Raw genomic sequence first — 22,719 nt, forward strand, 5'->3', positions numbered from 1 at the left:
AATAGTGCAAGTATTTGCCCCATCCCTTTGAAATAAGCATACAGACATCATAATCCTTTTCAAATGTATCTGAATAGTTTTCTTACTCTTGTAGGATCTTGCTGTCTGTTGTCTGAGGGAACCCAAAGTCCATAACTTCATCCATTAGCTCATACACCGTCACAAAGTTGTCACGAATACTCTCCTCTTCAAGCTCCTTAAAATACTCCTTAAACACCTAACGAGAGAAACAGCAGGTACAGATAACAATATAGTTACAATATGATAACAAAGTGGCTTGGTTAGATTGTAGTGTTTTCTGGCATTCTGTATATTATTAGGTATGAGAAATCTATACCTAAGTGTAAGCACAGCCATCTGCTGGCTGTGTTCAAAAGTCCATAGGAAGATTTTAGACACACAAGCACTGAACATGTTTTCAGACAAAAACCTCTCCAGAAAGAAGGGGTGTGTGTGCACCTCTTGAATATTTACAGCTTTTTCTTTGAAACGATCTGCCTGCCTATACAGGGGTTTGATTAATTCAACAAGAATGGACATAAACAGTACATGTCTGGCTACAAAACAAGCTGAAAAACACAAAAAAGCTCTACAGAGTTGAGAAGCACTAACTAGTTTTTATTTATTCCATTAGACAGAGTCATCTTAGTGCTGCCTTAAAAAAATATTAAGGGATACAGCTTTGAAGATACGAACAATGGTTTCAAAAAACATACACACCTGGACTATTTTATAAAGGAAGGAGTATATTAAAGCAGCGTTGGCATTCTTCTTGGTCATCGCCACCACTGAAAAAGTACTGTTAAGAAATAATGAGCCACAGAATATCTTAATAATCAGACATCAGCAAAGTATAGATATGTGGTGAATACTTCTAAGTGCTATGAATGGTTGAGATAAATGCACAGAATTAAAAGGTTACCAGAATGCAGCTTACTTGCTAGCAATTGAGAACATGGCCACAGGGAGGTAAAATAGCTCAGTTGTCTAATGCAGTGCAGTGGGAATACCACTTACTCACAACTGCAACATCATGCTGAATTAATAATGTGTAAGGAAGCCTGACTGCCCAATCTCACATAGAAAAAAAAAAAAAGGGCGATATACAGTGTGCAGCACATCACAGTGAATCTGTGTTCAATTTTTCAACTGGCTGTGATACAGGATGTGATAAAACAGAAGTTGAGGAGCTCTGATGCTGCCTGTAGCAGAAACCTGAAGCACGAAGAACCTGAAGCACAAGACTTCCAATGAAGAGAGGAAGCAGCTGGTATGTAAAGCAAGTATCTCTGCTAAACTGTATATTTAGTCAAGCTTCTGCAGATATAATAACACCTATTACTGATGGTAAGTCTGCAGCCTAGTAGGAACAGCATATAATATGTTGAGCTGTAAAATTCGCTTGGATGTTCTGCAGATTTTCAAGGATTAACTTCATTTAAAATAAGCTTTATTTCGGATACAGTAGAGGTTGCTGTGTTTGATCCACAGGAAATGCGAGGAGCCGTGGGTAACCAGTGGCGTCATCTCCGCATCCTCCTCTCTCTTCATCAGGATGGGCATGAAGTGGTCAATTTCGTTCATGTCCATATTCCCCATGTAGTTGCGGCAGATGAGCACCTGAATGCATCACACAGAAAGCAAAGTGTAAAAGCAGAAGACGCTGTGATGAAGAGTACAGCCCTAAAAATTATACAAGATTCATACGGTTTGTGTATTTATACTCTGAGCATCAAGAACCACTCACTGAGTAAAATCTTAATGTCCTGGGTCAAGTTGATCTCTCTAGGAAACCAAGATCTTTACTTTCTGATGAGTATTGATTTTCGAAGCTTATAAAGACTTTGGCAAGACTCAGATAATGGCTTGAATTCAACAGCAGAGGTGTGCCAATATGAATCAACACAATAAATACAATGATGTGCTTCCATGGCTCTCTACAGCCTGTGTCTCTACTGTCACCTTTTGGATGAAACCATAAAACACAGAGAAACAAGTGAACAAAAAATGGGGATGCCACTATAAAGCAGAAGTTGTCTCTTCTTTAAACATTTTGATCTTGACATTAAATTAGTGAACACTACTTAAAATTATCATTACAATGTTTAGAATACAGGTCTCTGAAGTTCTCCCAAAGACAACATTGTATTGGATTATAGATCTTTAGTTCAGCTATTGTATAAAAAAACAAAGGTGATTTGTGGTTTTGCTGTGGCTGTTTTCTGTCTAAAAACAAAGCTAAGCTAACAGAGCTACAATGTAAACTATCAGCTGATGCAGCATAGGGTGACTTTCAAGCACACTGTTACTAACTATGAGTTTCTATTGGGGGGAGAGCTTAATGATAGTGTATTCAATACTGAGAAAACAGTCTGGAATTGGGCCAGTTGCTGTAAAATATGCACGATCTATTCTATACCTAACCAATCACAAGTCTGGGGGGAGGGTGTTTAGCAATGCATCACATGCACCGACTTCTTTGAGTCACGAGTCCAAGTCATTTCCAAGTCCGCAAATCTCTTTACAGCTGTTATCGTTTGTTTACTCGATTCCAAAATAAGGATTGAATTCCAGATTATACCCTGTATTCTTAAGTTTCTCTGACAAAAGCATCACATACATCTTATCTGTGATTGGTTTACTCTGCGCCTTCATATTTGGATTCAAGCCCCACAATTCCATACAGATTTCTCATTGAGAAAGAAGGATGGCTGGTCATGCTAGCTTAATGATACCACCCTAATGAGCTTCTCATTTTATTGATTGATTAAATAGTATTAGATCATCTGTGATTTTTGTAGCTGTGAGCGTATTCTGGTACACCCCCCCGCTGTTGAGAGTTTGAAATCTCCTCAATACTACATACAATCCCTTTAACCATGTCTTCCATCTCAGTGGACTGAGAAAGCAATGGAAAAGGAAAACACAACATAACAATAAATGACCCAAAAACTCAGGTTACCACGACAACCAGCAGGATTGGTTATTTTAGGTCAACGATTTGAAGAGATAGCACTACTATGAGAAGTAAAGTGAAAAACCTGCCAAAATTGAACTTACATTCAGATTCAGAACCTGCAACAGAACCGCATACATACAGTAACCCATCTCATCAATATAAACGACCAGAACCACATCAAAAGCAGTATTAGGTATGTCCATCTTGACATTTAATGATTCACTGTTGGCATTCTGTCATCCAACAATGTTGTTCACAAAAATGACAAAAAAAGAACGACAAGATTCACTTCAGTGAGCCCTAAAAAACCACCACACCCACTACTTTTAATAGAAACACACACACACACACACACACACACACACACACACACACACACACACACGCATGCACACGACAAGATGAGTCAGCAGTCTTGCTCAAGTCCGGACACACACACACAAACACACACGGCAAAGTGAAGAAAGAGATCAAAGCTTCTACGCTTGAGGGATCTTGATCACACACAAACACAAAGCTTTAATAGAGGAGTCTGTGTTGGACGGGGGTCGCATGGGGGCACACGCAACAAAGGCTGCAGGAAATAAGAAATAAAAAAAAGGAAATTCCTGGACAGTAAAGTAATCTGGTGGAGAAAAAAAGGATATGAACAGGCCACTGCTCAGCTTCTGTGAGAGGAGACGTAAACCAGAGAGAAGAGGTCACAGGTCATCGGAGAAAGAGAATGAGACGAACATTTGTAAAATTGTGCAAAGTTGAAGGTCCCCGTAGAATAAACTGAGATTGGCTTTTTCCAACTTGAAACTAATTTTTTAGAGAAAATGTGGACATTATTCTTCTAATTACTTGTTAATTGATAGTGGATAGTTAAAGGTTGAAATAATAATGATAGTATAGGAAAGGATCAGACACTATCATCCCTGCTCCATCAAAAAGCCCCACTAATAACACAACATTTATGGGAAAACACATAACTGGCGAAGTGACATAAAACTATTAATTTACCAATAAATTCACTGAAATTCCAATTACCCAAAATGGTGGTGGGCGTGATTTATTTATGAGCTATTACATCCTTGTTTCCCATTTTAGAATACTAATACTAATTATTGGCCACTATCTGCTCCACTTCTGACACAGATGGTCTGTAAAACGTCCTATCAGTGGTGATTAAACTAATTAATTTTCCACTCCAAATTGCTAATTTACTCAACTGTTGTCATCAATTGGAGCTGACAATACACACCATGGGACAACAGAAAAAGGCATATTGTTTCATTAGGCTCTGTTTGTAGTATTTCAGATGCTTTACATTCTTCCATGTAGTGGGAAAATTGCATAAAGGCAAAATAAAGAAACACAGAAGAGAGTGAATACAACAGAACAGGGTCATTATTTTAGGTTTTGGTTATTTCAAACCATTTCTTGATTGCATTCACAAAACAATGATTGTACCGAAGGGGGAAAAAAAAATCATATGAAGATCTTTTGAGGCAGGATTACAATCTGAATCATAACTTTCTTTCTTCTTTGGGAATGTAGACCAGTTAGAACCAAACTATATGTTTTCCTCTAGTTTTCTATTCTGCATTTTGCATCATTTTGGGCTAACATTAAAACAATACTGACAATATCTAGATGAAATACACACTACTCATCATTTTCCTGTACATACAGTTGCAGCGCTTCTATTAATAACCTAGATTGTGGTGGTCTAATCTGTCATGCAAGTTTTATAATGAATCAAACAAGTATCCATACTTGCATAACTATCTGTGTAAATCAGACTCACATGCACGTTGGAATTCAGAAGCTGGACCAGTGTCAGATAGAAAAGTGACCCCCATGTAAAAGTGACCCATGGGTCAGTTTTCTATTATAGAATTCTGACCCCTTATGGAAATGTGACCCATCCTCAATAATTCACCAAATGTGCAAAAAAAAAAAAAAGTTTATGTAAGGTACATATAAACACAAAACATGTTATGAAACTACATTACATAATACATAATAAAAATAAGCAACGAGCCAAAATTCTATAGCATGGAAAAGTGACCTGCATTACATATTACAACTACTCTCCATAATAAAACATTAAAAAATAAGCAAAACATTATATGTAACAATACATTAACACACTTTTAAGATTCCTTCTCACATTATATTTGAGAATCTGTAATTAACACCTGTTATTTACTCAGAAAAAAAAATGTTATTGATTCAAATCCCATAACCTTTACTGCAATCTGTTTTCACCCATTCAGTATTACATACTTTTTGCTACAAATATTACTAAATTAAAATATATATAAGAAAATAAATACATAAAACCTATTTTTTCACAATTTAGGGTAGATTTCATGTCTATGATGTCCAGCAACTCTAAAATGAACACAGATTACTACCTCAATGGCTATATGAATGAACTAATTTAGTAGTTTCTGGTGAAAATGTCAAATTATACATATATATTTAAGTTTATTATGATATAGAAATGTATTCGAAGATTTTTATTAACATACAGCACAAATTCATATAAGGGGTCAGAAATCTATGGGGTGAATCAGTTTTCCACACTAGAAAATTGACCCACGGGTCACAATTCTGTATAGAAAAATGACCCAGGGGTCAGACTTCCATGGGGTCAGAGTTCTATATGACACCAACTCTACTTCCACAGCAACACAACCACTCATTACACAAATTCTGCAAGTAAATCCAGAATAAACATAGAATAGAATAGAATAGAATAGAATAGAATAGAATAGAATAGAATAGAATAGAAAAAGTATTGTTGTTTTTTTGCTTTAAAAGGCAGATCATAATTCAAATTAAGACCGATCCTGATCATAGATTGTCAGATCAACCAGCCCTGTATCATAGTATGATGTTTTTAAAATCAATTCTTTTATTTTGTGTGATGCCTAACCCTCTTGGGACTATAAAACACCCAAAACACAGCTCCAGTGGTCAAATTTCATTACAGAATCACAGTTTCCTTTACACCTTATCCTAAACCAAACACTTTATTCTTTCCCAAGCTTTTGGTAGCAAATAAAAGCTACAAAAGCCTTCCCTACTGAAGCAATCTCAAGCTTTTCAGAAAGAACCTGCCAAAAGAAATCTACAAATGGATGACGTGACTTACATCCTTCTAGACAGGAAAATAAAACAGAAAAGGGAACCTCACTTTCTGGTGCCAATGACGCAGCGCAAACAAACTTCAGTTATTAATGTCTGACAGTGTGTTCACATCTTAAAGTAGGTGAAAATTATCTCTTAGCAGCTGATTGAGAGTACATAAATTAATCATCAAACTACATCATCAGTAATTCCTTGAGATTTAATCAAATACATTTATGGTAATAGATTATGACAGGCTTCTCGCTGACTGGTATTCCCCATTCAGATGTTCCTAATTCCTCATTGTTGATATAAATGTGAGTGTTGAATTTCCTTTGAAACAGGCATTTGTTTGGTGGAGCGACCTCAGTCGGCCTGCGTTACAGCTGAGAGCATACCAACACACTGAGATGTAGGGGGAGTTACCAGCTTTAAGGCTGATCCTGTGAGTCTAGAAACTGTGACAAATATGGCCGTGTTGGAATCACAGAAATGATTTGGAATAGGTTATTATTCACCCCCAGACACTGAACAGTCAAAACATCAGCGCTGAGTTGGTTGAAATGTGTGTGTGCCTGTTAAACCCAGATTAAAAAGGAAAACAGTCGTATATTCAGCAGGCAGAAGACATCAAACAGAACACCTCACACAAACATTTAGCATATTTCATGCCCCAAAGCAGAGCACAGCTACTTAATAATCCAGGTCTCATTAAATTCAACTGAGAATATTTTACTTCCAAGTTAAGCCACTGCACCCTGATAAAAAACTAGTGACTCACGCAGCCATGATAAGTACTTTTTATACAAATATTAATACACATACACACCTTCATTGCATTATTAAAGACCTGAACAAACATTAGATTCATACCAATAGAGTTGAGTGTAAATAACTTGAAGAGATTAATACTTAAAGGGGTTCTATGTTGCATTGATATTCCAAAATCTCAAAAGCAGGGAGAAATCACATACCAGAATACACTTAAGAACACCAAAACTACCAATGATTCAATACTATGTGTCCACAGACCGTATCGCTCACTGAATAAAGCATAAAGTTCATCATTTACACACATCTGTATTATGGTATCATCAAGTTTTCTTCTTCAAACTCAAACTCATAGATGCTTAGTCAAAAATACCACTGTCTTATAATCTTCACATGCTGAATCAGCTGATAGTTTACATTATAGCTCTGTTAGCTTAGCTCTGTTTTTAGACTGCAAACAGCCACAGTAAAACCACAAATCACCTCAGTTTCCTGTACGGTTTGTATTGTCAGCAGCTGTTTGGAATTGTCGGTGTTGTATGTAGTATTCCAAATTCTCAATAGCAGGGAAAATTATGTACAAGAACTCTCTTTAGACCACCAAAACCATCATCAAATTAATGCTACAATAAAGTATAAAGCTTGTGGTTCTATACACACATATCTGTATTAAAGTATCATCAAGTTTTCGACAGTTGGTCAAAATAACATTGTGTCATATAATCTTCATGTGTTGAATTAGCTGACAGTTTACATTATAGCTCTGTTAGCTTAGCTCTGTTTTTAGACAGAAAACAGCCACAGTAAAACCACAAATCACCTGATTTCTGTATGGTTTGTGTTGTCAGCAGATGAACTAAAGATCTGTTTGGAATCACCCAAACAAGGTCAGAACTGTCACAGTTTAGTCTGAACTATGGATCAACAAACGACAACTTAGCAAAGATAATAATATCAAATAATAACTTTATACCTTTATAAGCATCATAGTAAAATTCAGTCATGTAGAAAAAAATGCTGCCATTTCATCGTCAAACTCCATTTGTTTCATTTAAAGCTGTATCCAGTGGAGAAAACAACAGTGCTTCTGGCTTTTATTACTTTGTCACTCTTTTTGACTCTAAAAGTTGTTTCTTAGTGGTTCTCATCCCATCTCATCACTTTCTGATGCTTTGGTCAAATGCCCCATAGCGATAGTTTTCCTCACCATAAGAGACTGGCAGAGTGGCTCAATACTCCCTCTAGTGGTCACAGAAATATATCAGACTGTCAGGGGTCGTACTACTACAAATTTCAAAGCTCTTTATTCAAAACACACTAATGAGATTTTAAGGTAGTTTTTTAATATCTGAAATTATAAATACTATATATAGCCCCTTCGATAAATCACTAGGTCTTAGCTAAGACATAAAGTACGTAGGACCATTTTTTAGTGCTCTTCTTAATGTTTTGTTTGGTTTTTTTTTTGCTTGGCTTGAGCTTCCCTGCAACAACTCTAACAGCAGTTTATGATATAACCCTGGTGGCTGGGTACACACAGCAATCAGCGACTGTTGACAAAGTGTGAAATCAATAGGAGCCACTCACTTCTGATCGCTAAAGGCAAACAGGAACCAGAAAACCATCAGTGGACTTTACGAGGCTAAAAGGCAAAACAGGAATAGGAACCTCATGTGCTAGGCTACTGTCAGTTTGAAACACCCATCAACAGTGACAACAATCACAACACAAATGTTAAATGCACTTACAATAATAGCACTGTGAGGAGTTAACAGTAGTTTACTTGTCAGTGTGATTACTGCACATTGAAGAATAGAAAAAGAGGCGACTGAGTTACTCGTCACTTGCAGCTATTTTACTTTGTGAAGCAGGCTGACAGCTGCAACATCCAGTCAAATACCAAGAATAAACTGACTAAACACTGGGAGCAACGGGACAACAAACTGTTCTGATACATCCATTTATTATTTAAGGTATATTTAAAGTAAAAATGTCTCAGCTTCAGTTTCTATAAATCTAAATATCCCCTTCATTTAGTGCTTGATAATCAGCAAATCAGGTATGTTGGTGCACTTTGTAACAATATTTCAGAGCTGGATTAATAACCAACTAATCAATGTTTGGACAAAAGTATTAGGATACACTGGATTCTGGGATTTCATTACTAACAGGTGGCAGAGCTGCAAATTAGTTTACACAGATAAAGATGTCAGTGAAATAAATGTTTATATTTTGTCTTCAGGGCTAATTACATTTACATTGGGTCTAGTTTTAATTAAATGTACTCAAGATTGACATTTTTTACCAGTATAAATGAACCTCTACATTTCTGAAATATTTGTCACGTTCTGAGCATAAATCATCATTTTAGCCACAAGTACCCAACTGGTTTCTTTAATTCTCACTCAAGAAAAATAAAATTATCCGTTACAATTAAAATTAACAGTAATTTGACAACTGGCATGAATATTTTTTTTATCATTTTTAAAAAGGAAAAAATGCCACGTATGTATTAGTTTCAGCTTCTAGAATATAAAAATATTACTCATATATCTTTGCCTTTATAAAAAACCTATTCTGGATTCAGATTTCTGACCTCACTATGGGTTTTGGGAAATTACAGAATTACAGAATACATGCAGGAAAGCCAGAAGCCTTGTTTGGTAAAAATGTAAAATTCTGGCAGATGAAATGTGCTGGTACTCATAACAGCCCAACTTCTGCTGTCACCACATATTTAAAATTCTACTGGGAGCACTGGGAACAAATGATGCCTTGCTGATTTCGATAGCCTGACATTTCAGTCGACATAGCAGGTCACAGCAGCCTGCAGTGTGGCGTCTGGTGCCCAGGAGGTAGAACAGCCAAAGAAGGGGGTGGGTGGTGGTGGGAAGGACTCAGGTTGGAAACACAACCTCCTTCTGCAGCCGCTGTGTGTTTTTAAGTAACCAGTCTACCTGTCCTCAAATAGACTACTGTATAGTTGGTTTCACAGCTGAATATTTACCCCTTTCATTCACCTTCTAGTAAACTGAGCTTGAATTAAAGCAAAAACCAGCTGATTATTCTGCTTTCTTGCTGTAATGAAAGACGTGGGCCCTCGTCTGGTCAGGTCAGACAGAAAGGTGAGGAGCTACTAAGTTGCCCCAGGCCAAGAGATGAATGGATACAGAGAGCGAGAAAAAGAGAAAACCTTTAATCTGTACAATCAGACACCAAGACTATGAGGAACGGATTGTTTTCCCTGATGGGCACTGTCAAGCATATACGGCTTCTTCAGCAATCCCTTTTCTCCTCAAATAAATTAACCCTTGGAGGTTTAGATGTAGAATCTGAGCAACAATGAGATATTGTCTGAATCCAGCATAGTGTTTTATTCATCTCATACTACAGCAATAATGGGAGAAACAAGTATCTTTATTGCAATATGTATATTTCCTCAAAATCTGCCTGGATACTGTTGCTTCTGTCATCATTTCTAATCATCATGATCAGAAAAATTGCTGCTTACTTTGTCTAGAAGTGTTAGAAAAAGTAGCAATAATACCCAAAATAGAGCCTTTACATCATGTATTAATATACATTTGAATGAATGAATGACTTTTTTTTTGACATATAAAAAGCACAACACAACCACCAACAAAAGCAAATGATCAACATAAGACAACCACAACAACAACAAAAAAATTAAGAGAAATACTACAATTTTAGTGTTATTTACACATCCAAAAAGGAGTGGGAAGAAGTAAACACTTATTTAATCCCACTAATGTATTACAAAACAACACACAAACTCTATCAGTCTATAATAACACAGCACATATACATGTCTACATCAATCAATATAATAATTACCATATATATATAGTTCTATAACTTAATGCACTGCATATGTGCTACATCTAAACCGATATAAATACAATATATACAACTGGCTATCATTTATATTACCTCCCTCATTTTTTCTCCAGGTTTTTCAGTAAACACAGAAAATTTAACCAGAAATTGAGTATATGATAAATTCGACCAAAAAAAATATATATATTTTTGTCAAAAATATTTACTTTTTAGGAAGGTGACGATACATAATTTATACTCTATAGGACTCAATTATGATTTTATTGAACCTACAACTGCATTAGTTTACACAAACTCAATATATAAAACAGAACGTATACATTATTTGACCTGCTTTTACAGTCCCTGCTGCCTTATATATCTCTATAATTAAAACTGATTAAAATATAGTCCCACTTACTTTCATGGGGTTGAATTAATCTATTAATAGACTACATTTCAGTAAATGGTATCTTAGAATTAGGTCCTATATCTCACATGTAGCCTATTTCTGTCTCCCTCAGTGCATTTGGGTCTGTGATTTTAAGGAAATAATGTACTGAGGCTGCAAGAGTAAAGTTTTTAACTTTGAAATAGGACACATCACATACAATAAGGCTGCATCGCTGCACAAAAACAAGCCCTCTGTGTATGGTGAACATTGGTAGAACGAGTTTGGCGAGTTGAGCCTCTTTACTGAATGCTCTTCATCTTACATGTGGGTAAAAGGACGCACACCGGATTAAAGTTAGCCTGTCTTCGCCTGCAGATTAATTAAAGTATGTCTGGTTTATGTTGTGCAGTAGCTAGGAGGATAAGCCTGGAAATGCAGTTGAATTTTGTGGAAAATTAACTCAGACAGTAGCAGGTGTTTCCTTACTCATATGTCAACTTCCCCCACAAACAACAAGTCGCTCCTAACTTACCTTTCCCTTCAGGTCCAGGATAAATATCGCAGAAGCCGACATGTTGGTGGAGAAAAATCCTCGAGTACAACTACTATCGTGGATAATATCTGGGTCTGCTGTAAGATATGGGTCACTTAAACGGAATTATTTTCTCTCCCATCATCCTCCTTCCTCTCCTCCACTCTCGTCAGTCGTTGTGTTTCGCCGCAGTTCGCTGCTTTTTCCGGAGCAGAAGAACGACAAGTGGACGGGCGCGAGGACAGAGCAGACTTCCGGTGAAGAGGAGGGCGGTTGTGCTGGCACGAGGAGGAAAAGATTAATTTTATTGGTTTAACTGTCATTCATTCATTCTATATCGTCGTTTTATTTTATTTTATTTTATTTCCTCCATCATTCCTTCCTTGATTCTTTCATTCATTCATTCAGTTGCTTAGTTACTTTTCATTCATTTAGTTATGTAATTTAATCTTTTATTTTATTTTATTCATTTGTTTGCTTATTCATTCATTTATTTGGTTAGTTTTTTTTTTTTTTTTTTTTTTGAACACTCATTTTATTTATTTATTTTTCAGTTCTTTTTTTTTTTTGAAGCAGAGCCTTCATTCATTGCAACAGACAGACAGTTTATATGTGTAACAAAAATGCGTTATTATTAATATTTGTGTGTCTACGTGGTACTTTGTTGTAAAGAAAGAAAGAAAGAAAGAAAGAAAGAAAGAAAGAAAGAAAGAAAGAAAGAAAGAAAGAAAGAAAGGTCAAAGTCAAAGTGGATGTTTGTAACATTAACAGCATCTCACAACCCAATCTACTGTATCCCTAACAAAGCCACTCTCACCTGTTAAACAGGAAAACAATTGAATAACCAGACTCATGTCCTTAATTGAAATAAAGTTTAATAAATATATACAGTTGACTAAAGAATTTTTAACTTATTTTCTTGGTGAGATCCTATTTTAATAACTGACCAAATGGAGCTCTATAATAGAACTCTTTATTTTTATTTTTATTTATTTTTTTAAGCTCTTGTTCTTATAAACAAATGTAATCATAATGTACGGGGGTTTTATGATATAAGCCAAACCACATGACGAGATAAACTCGGAGGGAGAATGAAAGTATGTATGTAAAATATTTGTACTTTCTGGAATTGTAAACATATTTAGTATAAAGTTATTTCTATTATTGTATTTTATTTTTTTTTAGGAAATTCATAATATTTTATTTTATTTTATTAATCTCATTAATTTATGATTTTAATCTTTACACGCCCATCTCCACTTTTATTTTGAAGGCTCATCTTCCTGGTTCCGGTTGGGCTCGTGCTGCTCTCTGTGCTCTTGACGTGTCGTGTTTCCGGGTAGCAGCCTCGCCTGACAGCTTCACCAGCAGACCTGTCAGACCGCTCTCATCAGCTGGATGGTCTCTGAGGATCCGAGACGCTCCAGGCTCCTTTTCGAGACGCAGTGTCACGCTTAATTACTGTTGTTTTTATCACTAATATAAAGTTAAAAGGTGAATGTGATGGTTTGTGAAGCAACTAGTCCTTCAAGTCCACCCATGGTTTGATGACAACCTTTGACCCATGTGTTCACCTTATAATTAGATATTTAAAGAGTTACCACTTTATTTATTTATTTATTTTTTAACAATCACAGGATGAATCTTGAAAGTCATAGAGTGTAGAAGTACTGGTCTTCTGTTGAAACATTCAGTAACTAAAGTGATAAATAAATGCAGAATTTTATATTTATGTAAATGAATATAAAACATAAAAACATTAAAAAAAAAAAACATATTTATGTAAATGAATCTAAAATATATAAAGCAATGCCTGAAAGTTTGCAAAACACTGTCTCTAGGTTGTCGATTTTGAGTTTTCTGCAGTGGAATGAATAAGAGTGAATGGTTGGATATGAATGAACATTTTATATAGATGGAGTTATAGAAATGCTTTTTTTTTTTTTTTTTTTTTTTACTGTTTTTTAATGTTTTAGTTTGTATTAATGTCTATTTTTTTAATGAGAACATCAGCCTGTTCAGGGACTACAGGTGGAAATTACCACTAGTGCTAGAACCTGGCACACTACATCTCTCCTTTTTAAGGTTAATCTATATTTTGCATTGTCCTTGTCTAAATAAAAAAAACAAAAACTTTGCTCTTCTTGATAAACCTGATCTGCACTAATATGTTTTAGTGTAAATCAATTGCTAATTGTTATGAGACCGTAATTAACAGTTTTGTTAATCAAAAAGTTTATTTTCTTTTGCATATTATCTCCATGAATTGAGTAACAACTAGTATTAAAGTATGATAAAACGTGATAAAACGGCATTAGTGGCTTTAAAAATGTTTTTATTTAATAGTTTTCACACACTTTTTAAATTTTGCATTTTAAATACATGTTTCTTTGCTTCAGAAGTCAAATGCCTGGTGTCCAGCTGAGTGGACATTTTTGTAACTCCATGAAAAATAGGGTCATAAAAAATTTCAGTTGCATTGTTTTTTTCATGCCTAACAAGGAATAAAAACACTCAAGAAAAAAATATTGACTAAGGTTCTCATAATTCATGCATGAAAGGGTTAAATAGTACAGAAATATGGGTCTTATCTTGATAACTACTGTAGTTTCATGACTGGTGTGAAAACCTTATCATGTTTTAGGTCATTTATGCACAAAAAAGGGGAAATTCTGAGCGGTTCCCATAAATTCCACCACAAATGTACCATGCACATACTGTAGTTTTTGCACTCACCCACTGAAAAAGCAGAAACATGCATCGTGCGTCTATTAAAAAAGAGCCATTGTATAGCACTTTTGTCAGGTTTTAAGGCTGTTATAAAACATCTGACTCACTAGATAGTTACCACAGGATTTTCATGTCACTTGATTCCCTTGCAAGTTCTCTTTAAATATTAGCAATCATGGTATTGATACATACCAAACACAGATGCATTCATTTTAACGCTTACAGTCACGGAAAAAATTATTAGACCACCAATAGTCATCAAAAACAATGGTTATGCAATCAAGTACTAACTCCTGTGTGTATCATGTGACAAAAACAGACCAAAAAGAAAACATGGTATGCCTAAAAGCACTGTTTTTGGCAGTGCAATGCCATAGTTACTGATGTAAGAACTTAAGTGACTTTGGTTATGATCAAGAAAACATGGAAAATGGCTAGATATGAGCTTTTAAATTAAACTCTTATGAGCTATTTTTGTTGTTGTCATTATATTTGTCCAAATAAATTTACCTTTAGTTGTACCAGGGATTAAAACGAACAAGAAATTGAAGAAAACAAGGGGTGGTCTAATAATTTTTTCCAAAACTGTACAAAGGACTTATTCTGGTATTGTATCTGCTTTGCCCACTTTGGATTTATTTTAAGAATAGGTGTGTCTGGCTCAGTCAAATGCATAATTATGTCTAGAAAATAATTTTGGACCATGTTCAGTGATGCATGACTCAGTTGTTGAAGCAAAACAGCAATATCAAGCATCTCCAAAATTGATCCCTTTCAGCATGATAGTGTCTGTAATAAGTATGTACCTCTTTTGTATTAATAGCGACATGATTTACTCAACTGGAAAGGAGTTCCATTAAAGCAACAAATACTTCTGAACATAATAATATAAGTGTTATTGTATTATGTGTTTATGTAAATCATATTATGTTTGTTCATAATAATATAAAGCCAGAAACCTAATTATTTACTAGTAAGTATCAGTCATATTATGGCATAGTGTATAGATATGATTAGACGAGGAAGGTTATTATTTTTACTAATTATATAAGGAGAAGGGGTGGGAGTTTATAAGTTGTACTTCTTCTCACTCCTTTTTGAATACTTATTATATGTCTTATGTTTAAGTGTTTTGTTTATTTTCTTCTGTTTGACTTTCATGTTCGAAATAAACACATCAATCAATCAATCAATCAATCAATCAATCAATCAATCAATAATATCAACAAACATTTGTAAATAAGACATGTTTAGGTGCTCAGTTGGGATGTTCCATTTACTTTTGGTGGAATGTATACTTTTTAAACCTTCTCAGTTTGACTTAAAATGGAACATCTTGCCCTCCTTGTAGATTCTAAAGCTTGATATATTTTATGTATAAATATAGTGTGTTTTATATATTTCAAGCAAGGTGGGCACATATGATATTTTAGATTTTAAAAGTCAAACCTAAGGATTTTGCTATATTTTCCAACATGATTAAAATTATGATTGATGATTCAGATTTTATTTATTTATTTTATTTATTATGATTAAAATGAGCTCGGGTCAAAGGTCATGTTTGGTCATTGTGTGGAGCTAGATACGTATTAAAGGCACTATTTAAGTATTATATGCATGAATGATATACAAGTTGATGAAATTGCATAAGACCTTTGATGTGATTTTTAGGAAATATTGCTAGTGAAAGGTGATGGTAAATGGGGTTGAGTTCAGCTGCCACTGTAGCAGCATCTGGAGGTTTAGATAATTGGAGAAGGAGATAATTGGAGATGTGGCATCATAAAATGGATCCTTCTTGGAATGAAAACTTCAACTATTTCTGAGTAAGTCTATGAAAGTGGGACAAGTAGGGACAGGAAGGAGACAAACCCTTAACCCATAGAGACCCAAACAGCCACCAGGAACAAAAACCATCTACCGATCTGAACCTGGTGATCCACTAATCCTATTAATATTATCAATACATGTAAATAATTGGTGTAAAATGTAGTTTGTTATCTTTTCATGGTCATCAGATATGACCCATTTGGACGATCAGAGGTGTTGAGCTGCATTATGTAATAAATTCCCATGATGTAATAAAAGTTCAAAATGTAATAAGAATGTCACGTCGTCTTGTAATAAAGCCGCATTATGTAATAAACTGATGCATTTTGTAATAAACTACGTCAACGCATTATATAGTGAATTTTTTCACATTATGTAGTAAGTTATTACAATTTGAGACATTTATTACAAAATGCACTTGACACATTTTTATTTAAAAAAATGTAATAACATGGTTCATGATGTAATAACAATCCAAATTAATATAATTTCAGAGCAATTTAGAAGAAATTAGTCACAGGAGCTACAGGTAATATAATCAGAACTTTAACCACACAGTTTAAAGATTAATTTAGCACATTACATTTTCCTGAAAATAAAAATGTGTTAAATGCATTTTGTGATAAATTTCTCAAATTGTAATAACTTACTACAATAATGCGAAAAAATGTACTACATAATGCATTGATGTAGTTTATTACAAAATGCGTCAGTTTATTACATAATGCGGCTTTATTACAAGATGATGTGACATTCTTATTACATTTTGAACTTTTATTACGTAATGCGGCTCAACAAGAGGCTCTGTCATGAATGTGGAAACACCATCATCTTCTGCAACATTGATTCACTAGTAAAACCCATTGAGTTTGATCAATGACAGTGGATGGAGACACTTCTTTTTGCAGTCAGTTAGCAATATCTTTGCTTTAAAAGTAACTTTTTTTTTCAATTTTTCTCTGTTTTTATATACTTAACTTTTAATTTACTAGTTTTTATGAACATCTACATGATCTGTGAATTAAACATGAGTAAATACATGACTTACACCAAAAAATGCAAAATACAGAGGACAATATTATTAAAAAAAAAAAATGGTGATGAATCAGTTTTGAAAGGTGGAAATAGAGAAAAAAATAATCATGTGGAAACGACCACAGAAGTAGCACTGGGTCTTTATGAATTAAATATGCAGAATATTAGAGTTTGTAATATTTGTCAAAGATGTAAAAAGTATACTTGGATTTTTCTACACATGCTTTTGAAATGTCCAGTCCTGGAAAATCTTTAGAAATATCTTATGACAACAACTCGTGAAATGCTGAAAACTCCTATTGACTTTGTTGCTGAAGTTCAGGTACTTGGTGACCTCAGCTCATTGAACATGATGCATCATAGAAAGTATCTTATCTTGTGAGTAAACATTGCAGCAAAAAATATATTTTAAATGAGTTGAAATCTGAGGAGTCCCCCATGTAGAAACACTGGATCAATGAGCTTATGTACTCATCCTCCTGAGAAAGTACTCAAAAAATAAACTTTGAACTAATCTGGGCCCAATTTTTAACATCTTGCCGTTACATACTAATCAGCTTGTTAGTTCACAAACTCATACTTTCTTGTGATGACAGCCTCCTTTTATCCAAACTATTACAAGTAAACAGTAACTATACACAAATGTTATTTAACTTTAAACATTAAACATTGAAGATCACATTAAACCTGTTTAACCCTGACCATATTTTCCATATCTCCCTGACCATACCTAAAAAGACATACCCAGAGTAAATGAAGAATTACTTCACAATAATAAGGTTCATATGGATGTTCTTGGTGTCTATGGACATTTAGAGACCTCACAGAATCTATTCCCATTGTCTAAAATATTGTATCTGTTACTATGCCTGAGTAAACTGTAACAAACTAAAAGAGAAATTAGAATTTTTTATCCTCACCTGTTTTTTTTTCAGCTGGATTGACGATGATATGCATAAATTAATTGTTCGTGTTGGAGATTTTTAATAGCATATATTTCACCCCACAAAGATTAAAAATCATGTTTGAACATTAAAGTTTGCACTAAAATACACTTTTGATGTACTTTTATTAACCCTTTCATGCATACTGGTCACCACAGTGGACATCTATTCTGCAGCTCTTCTCTTGTATATTTATGGATTTTATTGTTTTAGTTCCATATCAGCCAACACAGTGGACACTTATACATCATCCCATCCACTGTAATTCATACCATGACTGTAACTTTGCTGTTCTAGATAAACCAGATCTGCAGTGACATGTGTGAGTGTTGAAGGGGTGGGAATTATATTATACCTCCTCCCACTCCTTTTCGAATGTGCAAATAAAGTCATGTATATGTATAAGTTTTGTTTTTTGTTTTCTTCCATGACCTCTTACTGTTTTATTTCTAAAGACTAAGTAAGAATACTTTATCTTGTTGCATATTTGAAACAAACTAAACAAAACAAAACAAACAAAAAAAAAACCATAACATTTGCTGGTTATTGTTACTAAACTGCAATTAACTTTTTTTTTTTTTTTTTTACAAAAAAGTTGGGGTTTTTTTGCATATTATTTCCATGAAGTGAGTGATTAATAGTATTTGAGTATGTTAAAATGTGAGAAAACAGCCGATTAGCAGCATTAAAAATGTTTTTATTTCATAGGATTCTGTTGGGTTTCTGTAAATTGGCTCAGAGTCTGGTTTTGACCAACTCTATATATAAAGTGTCATGAGATAACTTTTGTTGTGATCTGGCACTATATAAATAAAATTTGATTGATTGATTGATTAATTGATTGATTTGATTGGTTTCCCCCTGTAAGTCACTTTGGAAAAAAGTGTCTGCCAAATGCATAAATGTAAATGTAAATCCATGTTTTTTTGCTTCAAAAATTAAACGCATGGTGTCAAGCCGACATTTTTGGAACTCCATGAAAAACAGATTCATAAGAAAATTTTCAGTCGCATTGTTTTTTTCATGCCTAAAGAGGAATAAAAACACTCAGGAAATAAATGTTGATTAAGGTTCTCATAATTCATGCATGAAAGGGTTAACATTAGGGTCTAAACTTTGAGCAAAAGTTGAAAAAAACATCCATTGTCCTGATTTATTGTATTTTTATAGTAGATGAATATTAATGTAAATTTTTAGCCCTAATATAATTTTTTAGCCCTATCGGCCCTCAGGTGGGCCGATAGGGCTAAAGGGGTTCATTATTATTTACAGGATGAAATTAGTTTATCAGTTTTATATTATAAACATACAGTTGCGGAAAAAATGATTGGATCATCAAAAGTCATCAAAAACAGTGGTTATGCAATCAAGTACTAACTCCTGTGTGTATCATGTGACTAAAACAGACAGAAAAGAAAACATGGAATGTCTAAAAGCACTGTTTTTGGCAGTACAATGCCATAGATATTGATGTAAGAACTAAAGTGATTTTGGTTATTATCAAGAAAACCATGAAAAATGGTTAGACATCAGCTCTGAAATTAAACTCTTATGAGCTATTCTTGTTGTTATCATTATATTTGTCCAAACAAATGTACCTATAGTTGTAGCAGCCATTAAAATGAACAAAAAATTGAAGAAAGCAAGGGTGGTCTAATAATTTTTTCCACGACTGTATGTCACTTATCCGGCACTAACAATTAATCTAATCCTTAACTTCTGGAGTTTATTATTTTTTAGCACAAACACTTAGATTTACTTGTATTTATTGTAATGTGTTCAGATCAGTAGATGTCCATTATATACATACTGTCTCAGGTTACCTGTTGTTTTTGCAGGGTTGCAATGATCATACATATTAACCCATAAAGACCCAAACAGCAACTGGTGACCAAAGTCATCTACTGATGTAAAATGTTTAATACATTCTAAACCACTAACCCTATCAATACATGTAAATAATTGTTGTAAAATGCAGTTTTTCATCTTTTCATAGTCATCAGATATGACCTATTATGGACGTTCAGAGGCTCTGTAGTTACCATGGAAACGCCATCATCTTCTACAACATTGATTCACCAGTAAAACCCATGGAGTTTAATAAATGACAGTGGATGGAGACATCTGTTTTACATTCAGTAAATGATATCTGTGCTTAAAAAGTTAGTATTTCTTCAGTTTTCTTAATGTAATAACGTTTTAAGTATAATCTGAACTTTCATGAACATCTACAGGATCAGTAAATTATATACAGGAAAATACATGACTTTCACTGACAAAATACAACATACAGGGGATAATATTAAAATAAATGGTGATATATCATTTAGGAAAGCTGAAATCTAGAATAAAAATGCATTTGGGAACTACCACAAAACTAACACTGGGTCTGTATGGGTTAATTTCTCATTCTCTTTTCTTCAGATACAAGAAAATACAGAAAACATGTGCACAGCCTTAAAAGACACACAAACAACTGAACTAAATGGGTTCTAAAGGTTAAAGTGAGTATTTAATGTGATCTCTGACCCCATGACAGGAAGCAGCACAGATGATTAGAAACATCTGACATGTGTTGGATGACACCTGGTATAAAACGTCAGGAAATTAATGCAATAAACCTCATATTGTCTGAACAAAAGGATAAAGATGTGTAAAGTGCAAAGGGAGGTCGCACTAAATACGACCACTGTGGTTTATAGAAGCTGTTTACATAAATGCAGATCGGCTCTTAATACAGAGACAGAAATACACATGTTGTCTGTCAGGATCTGTGCCTGTGTGACCCTCAGCTCCTCCTTTGTCATAGTCATTATCATCATCAGACTCACCTGCTGGCGCTGCGTGGCTGCAGTCAATTACCATTGGCCTATTTAAGGATTAGGTTTGCAGCCATGCAGCGCTGGTCCATTTTTCCTCACTCCTTTCCATAGCCCGGACATTTATCCATATTCATCCACGGACTCTGACCCCAGGTTTTGTATGTTTTTTTATGGACTCTGTTTTCTGATTTAGTTTTTGTATTAGGTTTTTCATTGTTTGGTTTTCATTTTTTTTTGTAAAATAAACTTATTTTTTCCCCTTCAGTACTGAGCATTTGAGTCCTTTCTTTTCCCCCTTGTGACATTGTCATTAGAAAATACTAAACCAACAAATCCAATGGACCTGAAGTATCTACAGACCATAGATCCATTTTTGCCATATCTCATAGGTGCTTTATTCATTTTTTTTCATGTCAGTCACTGTGGAAAAGGAATTGATCAAGTTAAAAAAAATGGTTTGACGTAAATAAGTTATCACTTAATGAAGATAAAACAAAATTTATGGTTTTTGGTGGTGCTAGGGGAAATTATGATATAAAACTGAAAATTAATCAAATTGAAATTGAAAGGGTGTATGAAACAAAATTTTTGGGAGTGATTATTGACCATAAACTCTGTTGGAAACCACAAATAGAATATATCAAATGCAAAATGTCCAAGGCTGTTGCGATTCTTTATAAAACTCGAGACTTGTTAAGCAAATAATGTTTGCATATGTTGTATTGTTCACTTGTAATGCCATATATGTCCTACTGTGTGGAAATATGGGGCAATGTGTATAAAACTAATGTAGACCCGATAATTAAACTAAAAAAAAAAGCTATTAGAGTCATAAACAAAGCTGGTTATCGCCAATCAAGTAATCCACTTTTTGTAGAATCTGGTTGACTAAAATTTTTTGATATTGTATATTTAAAAACAATGGAATTTATGTTTCGCATTAAAAGTAAAAACCTTCCTTTTTGTATTCAGAAAATTTTTAAGTTAAGAGAAGGACATTATAATTTAAGAGGGATGTTTGTGTTTGAAAAATGTAAAGTAAGAATAAACGTTAAATATCACAGTGTTTCAGTTATTGGTGTCAAGCTATGGAACGAATTGAAGGATGAAGTGAAATTGTGTAGCTCACTGTCAAGTTTCAAAAAGACTTTAATTTGTCAAATTATGAAGGGCTATGAAAGTAATATGATTACAAAATGACTTATAACACTGAATGTAGTATAATTTGTGTTTAAGTATTTATCTGCTGCAACTTCAGGTGTAGACTTGGACTAGGGATGCGAGTAGGAGAAGCAGAAATAAGCCTTCTTCTCCCTTTTTCAGTTACAAAATGTGTTTATTTTATGTTTGTTTGTTTTTTAATATGTATGTGTTTTGTTTTGTTGTTTTTTTTTAATATGTATGTGTTTTGTATTTTGTATTTAACTGAAATAAACATTCATTCATTTCATTTCATTCTATTTCATTTCATTTCATCTCTATTTACTTCATATTGTGATTTTCGGTGCATTTTCAAAACTGCATCAGGGTCTTTTAGGATCCATTTCTGCCTCCGTAGATTTAATAGATGGAAGTATGTACTGAACTCATGTTTGCCATGGGTCTTAATTTAGACTGTCACACAATGGGGGGAGGGGGAAACTGTCAGTCACTGTGAAGGAGACACAGATACATCAGACACAGAATCATTGTGCTTTATATTATCAGTTTGTCAAGAAAAATATACATTTTCATTTTACATA

At 34.2% G+C, this 22,719-nt stretch overlaps 1 protein-coding gene across 1 annotated transcript in view; it reads right to left on the reverse strand.

Moving 5' to 3' along the window:
- The window catches only part of ap1m3 (adaptor related protein complex 1 subunit mu 3), a 41,737-nt gene extending 29,914 nt beyond the window's left edge, over positions 1-11,823 (reverse strand). Inside the window, exons 1-4 of the mRNA XM_030132200.1 lie at positions 11,617-11,823; positions 1,464-1,620; positions 721-788; positions 87-217 (exon numbers count right to left, since the gene is read on the reverse strand). Of these exons, the coding sequence (XP_029988060.1) occupies positions 87-217; positions 721-788; positions 1,464-1,620; positions 11,617-11,658 (398 nt within the window). The 5' untranslated portion in view covers positions 11,659-11,823. The remainder of the gene's footprint in view (positions 1-86; positions 218-720; positions 789-1,463; positions 1,621-11,616) is intronic.
- Between the last annotated feature and the right edge of the window lie 10,896 nt (positions 11,824-22,719).

This window comes from Sphaeramia orbicularis, chromosome 4, assembly GCF_902148855.1.
Source record: "Sphaeramia orbicularis chromosome 4, fSphaOr1.1, whole genome shotgun sequence".
In the NCBI taxonomy this organism is placed as follows: Eukaryota; Metazoa; Chordata; class Actinopteri; order Kurtiformes; family Apogonidae; genus Sphaeramia; species Sphaeramia orbicularis.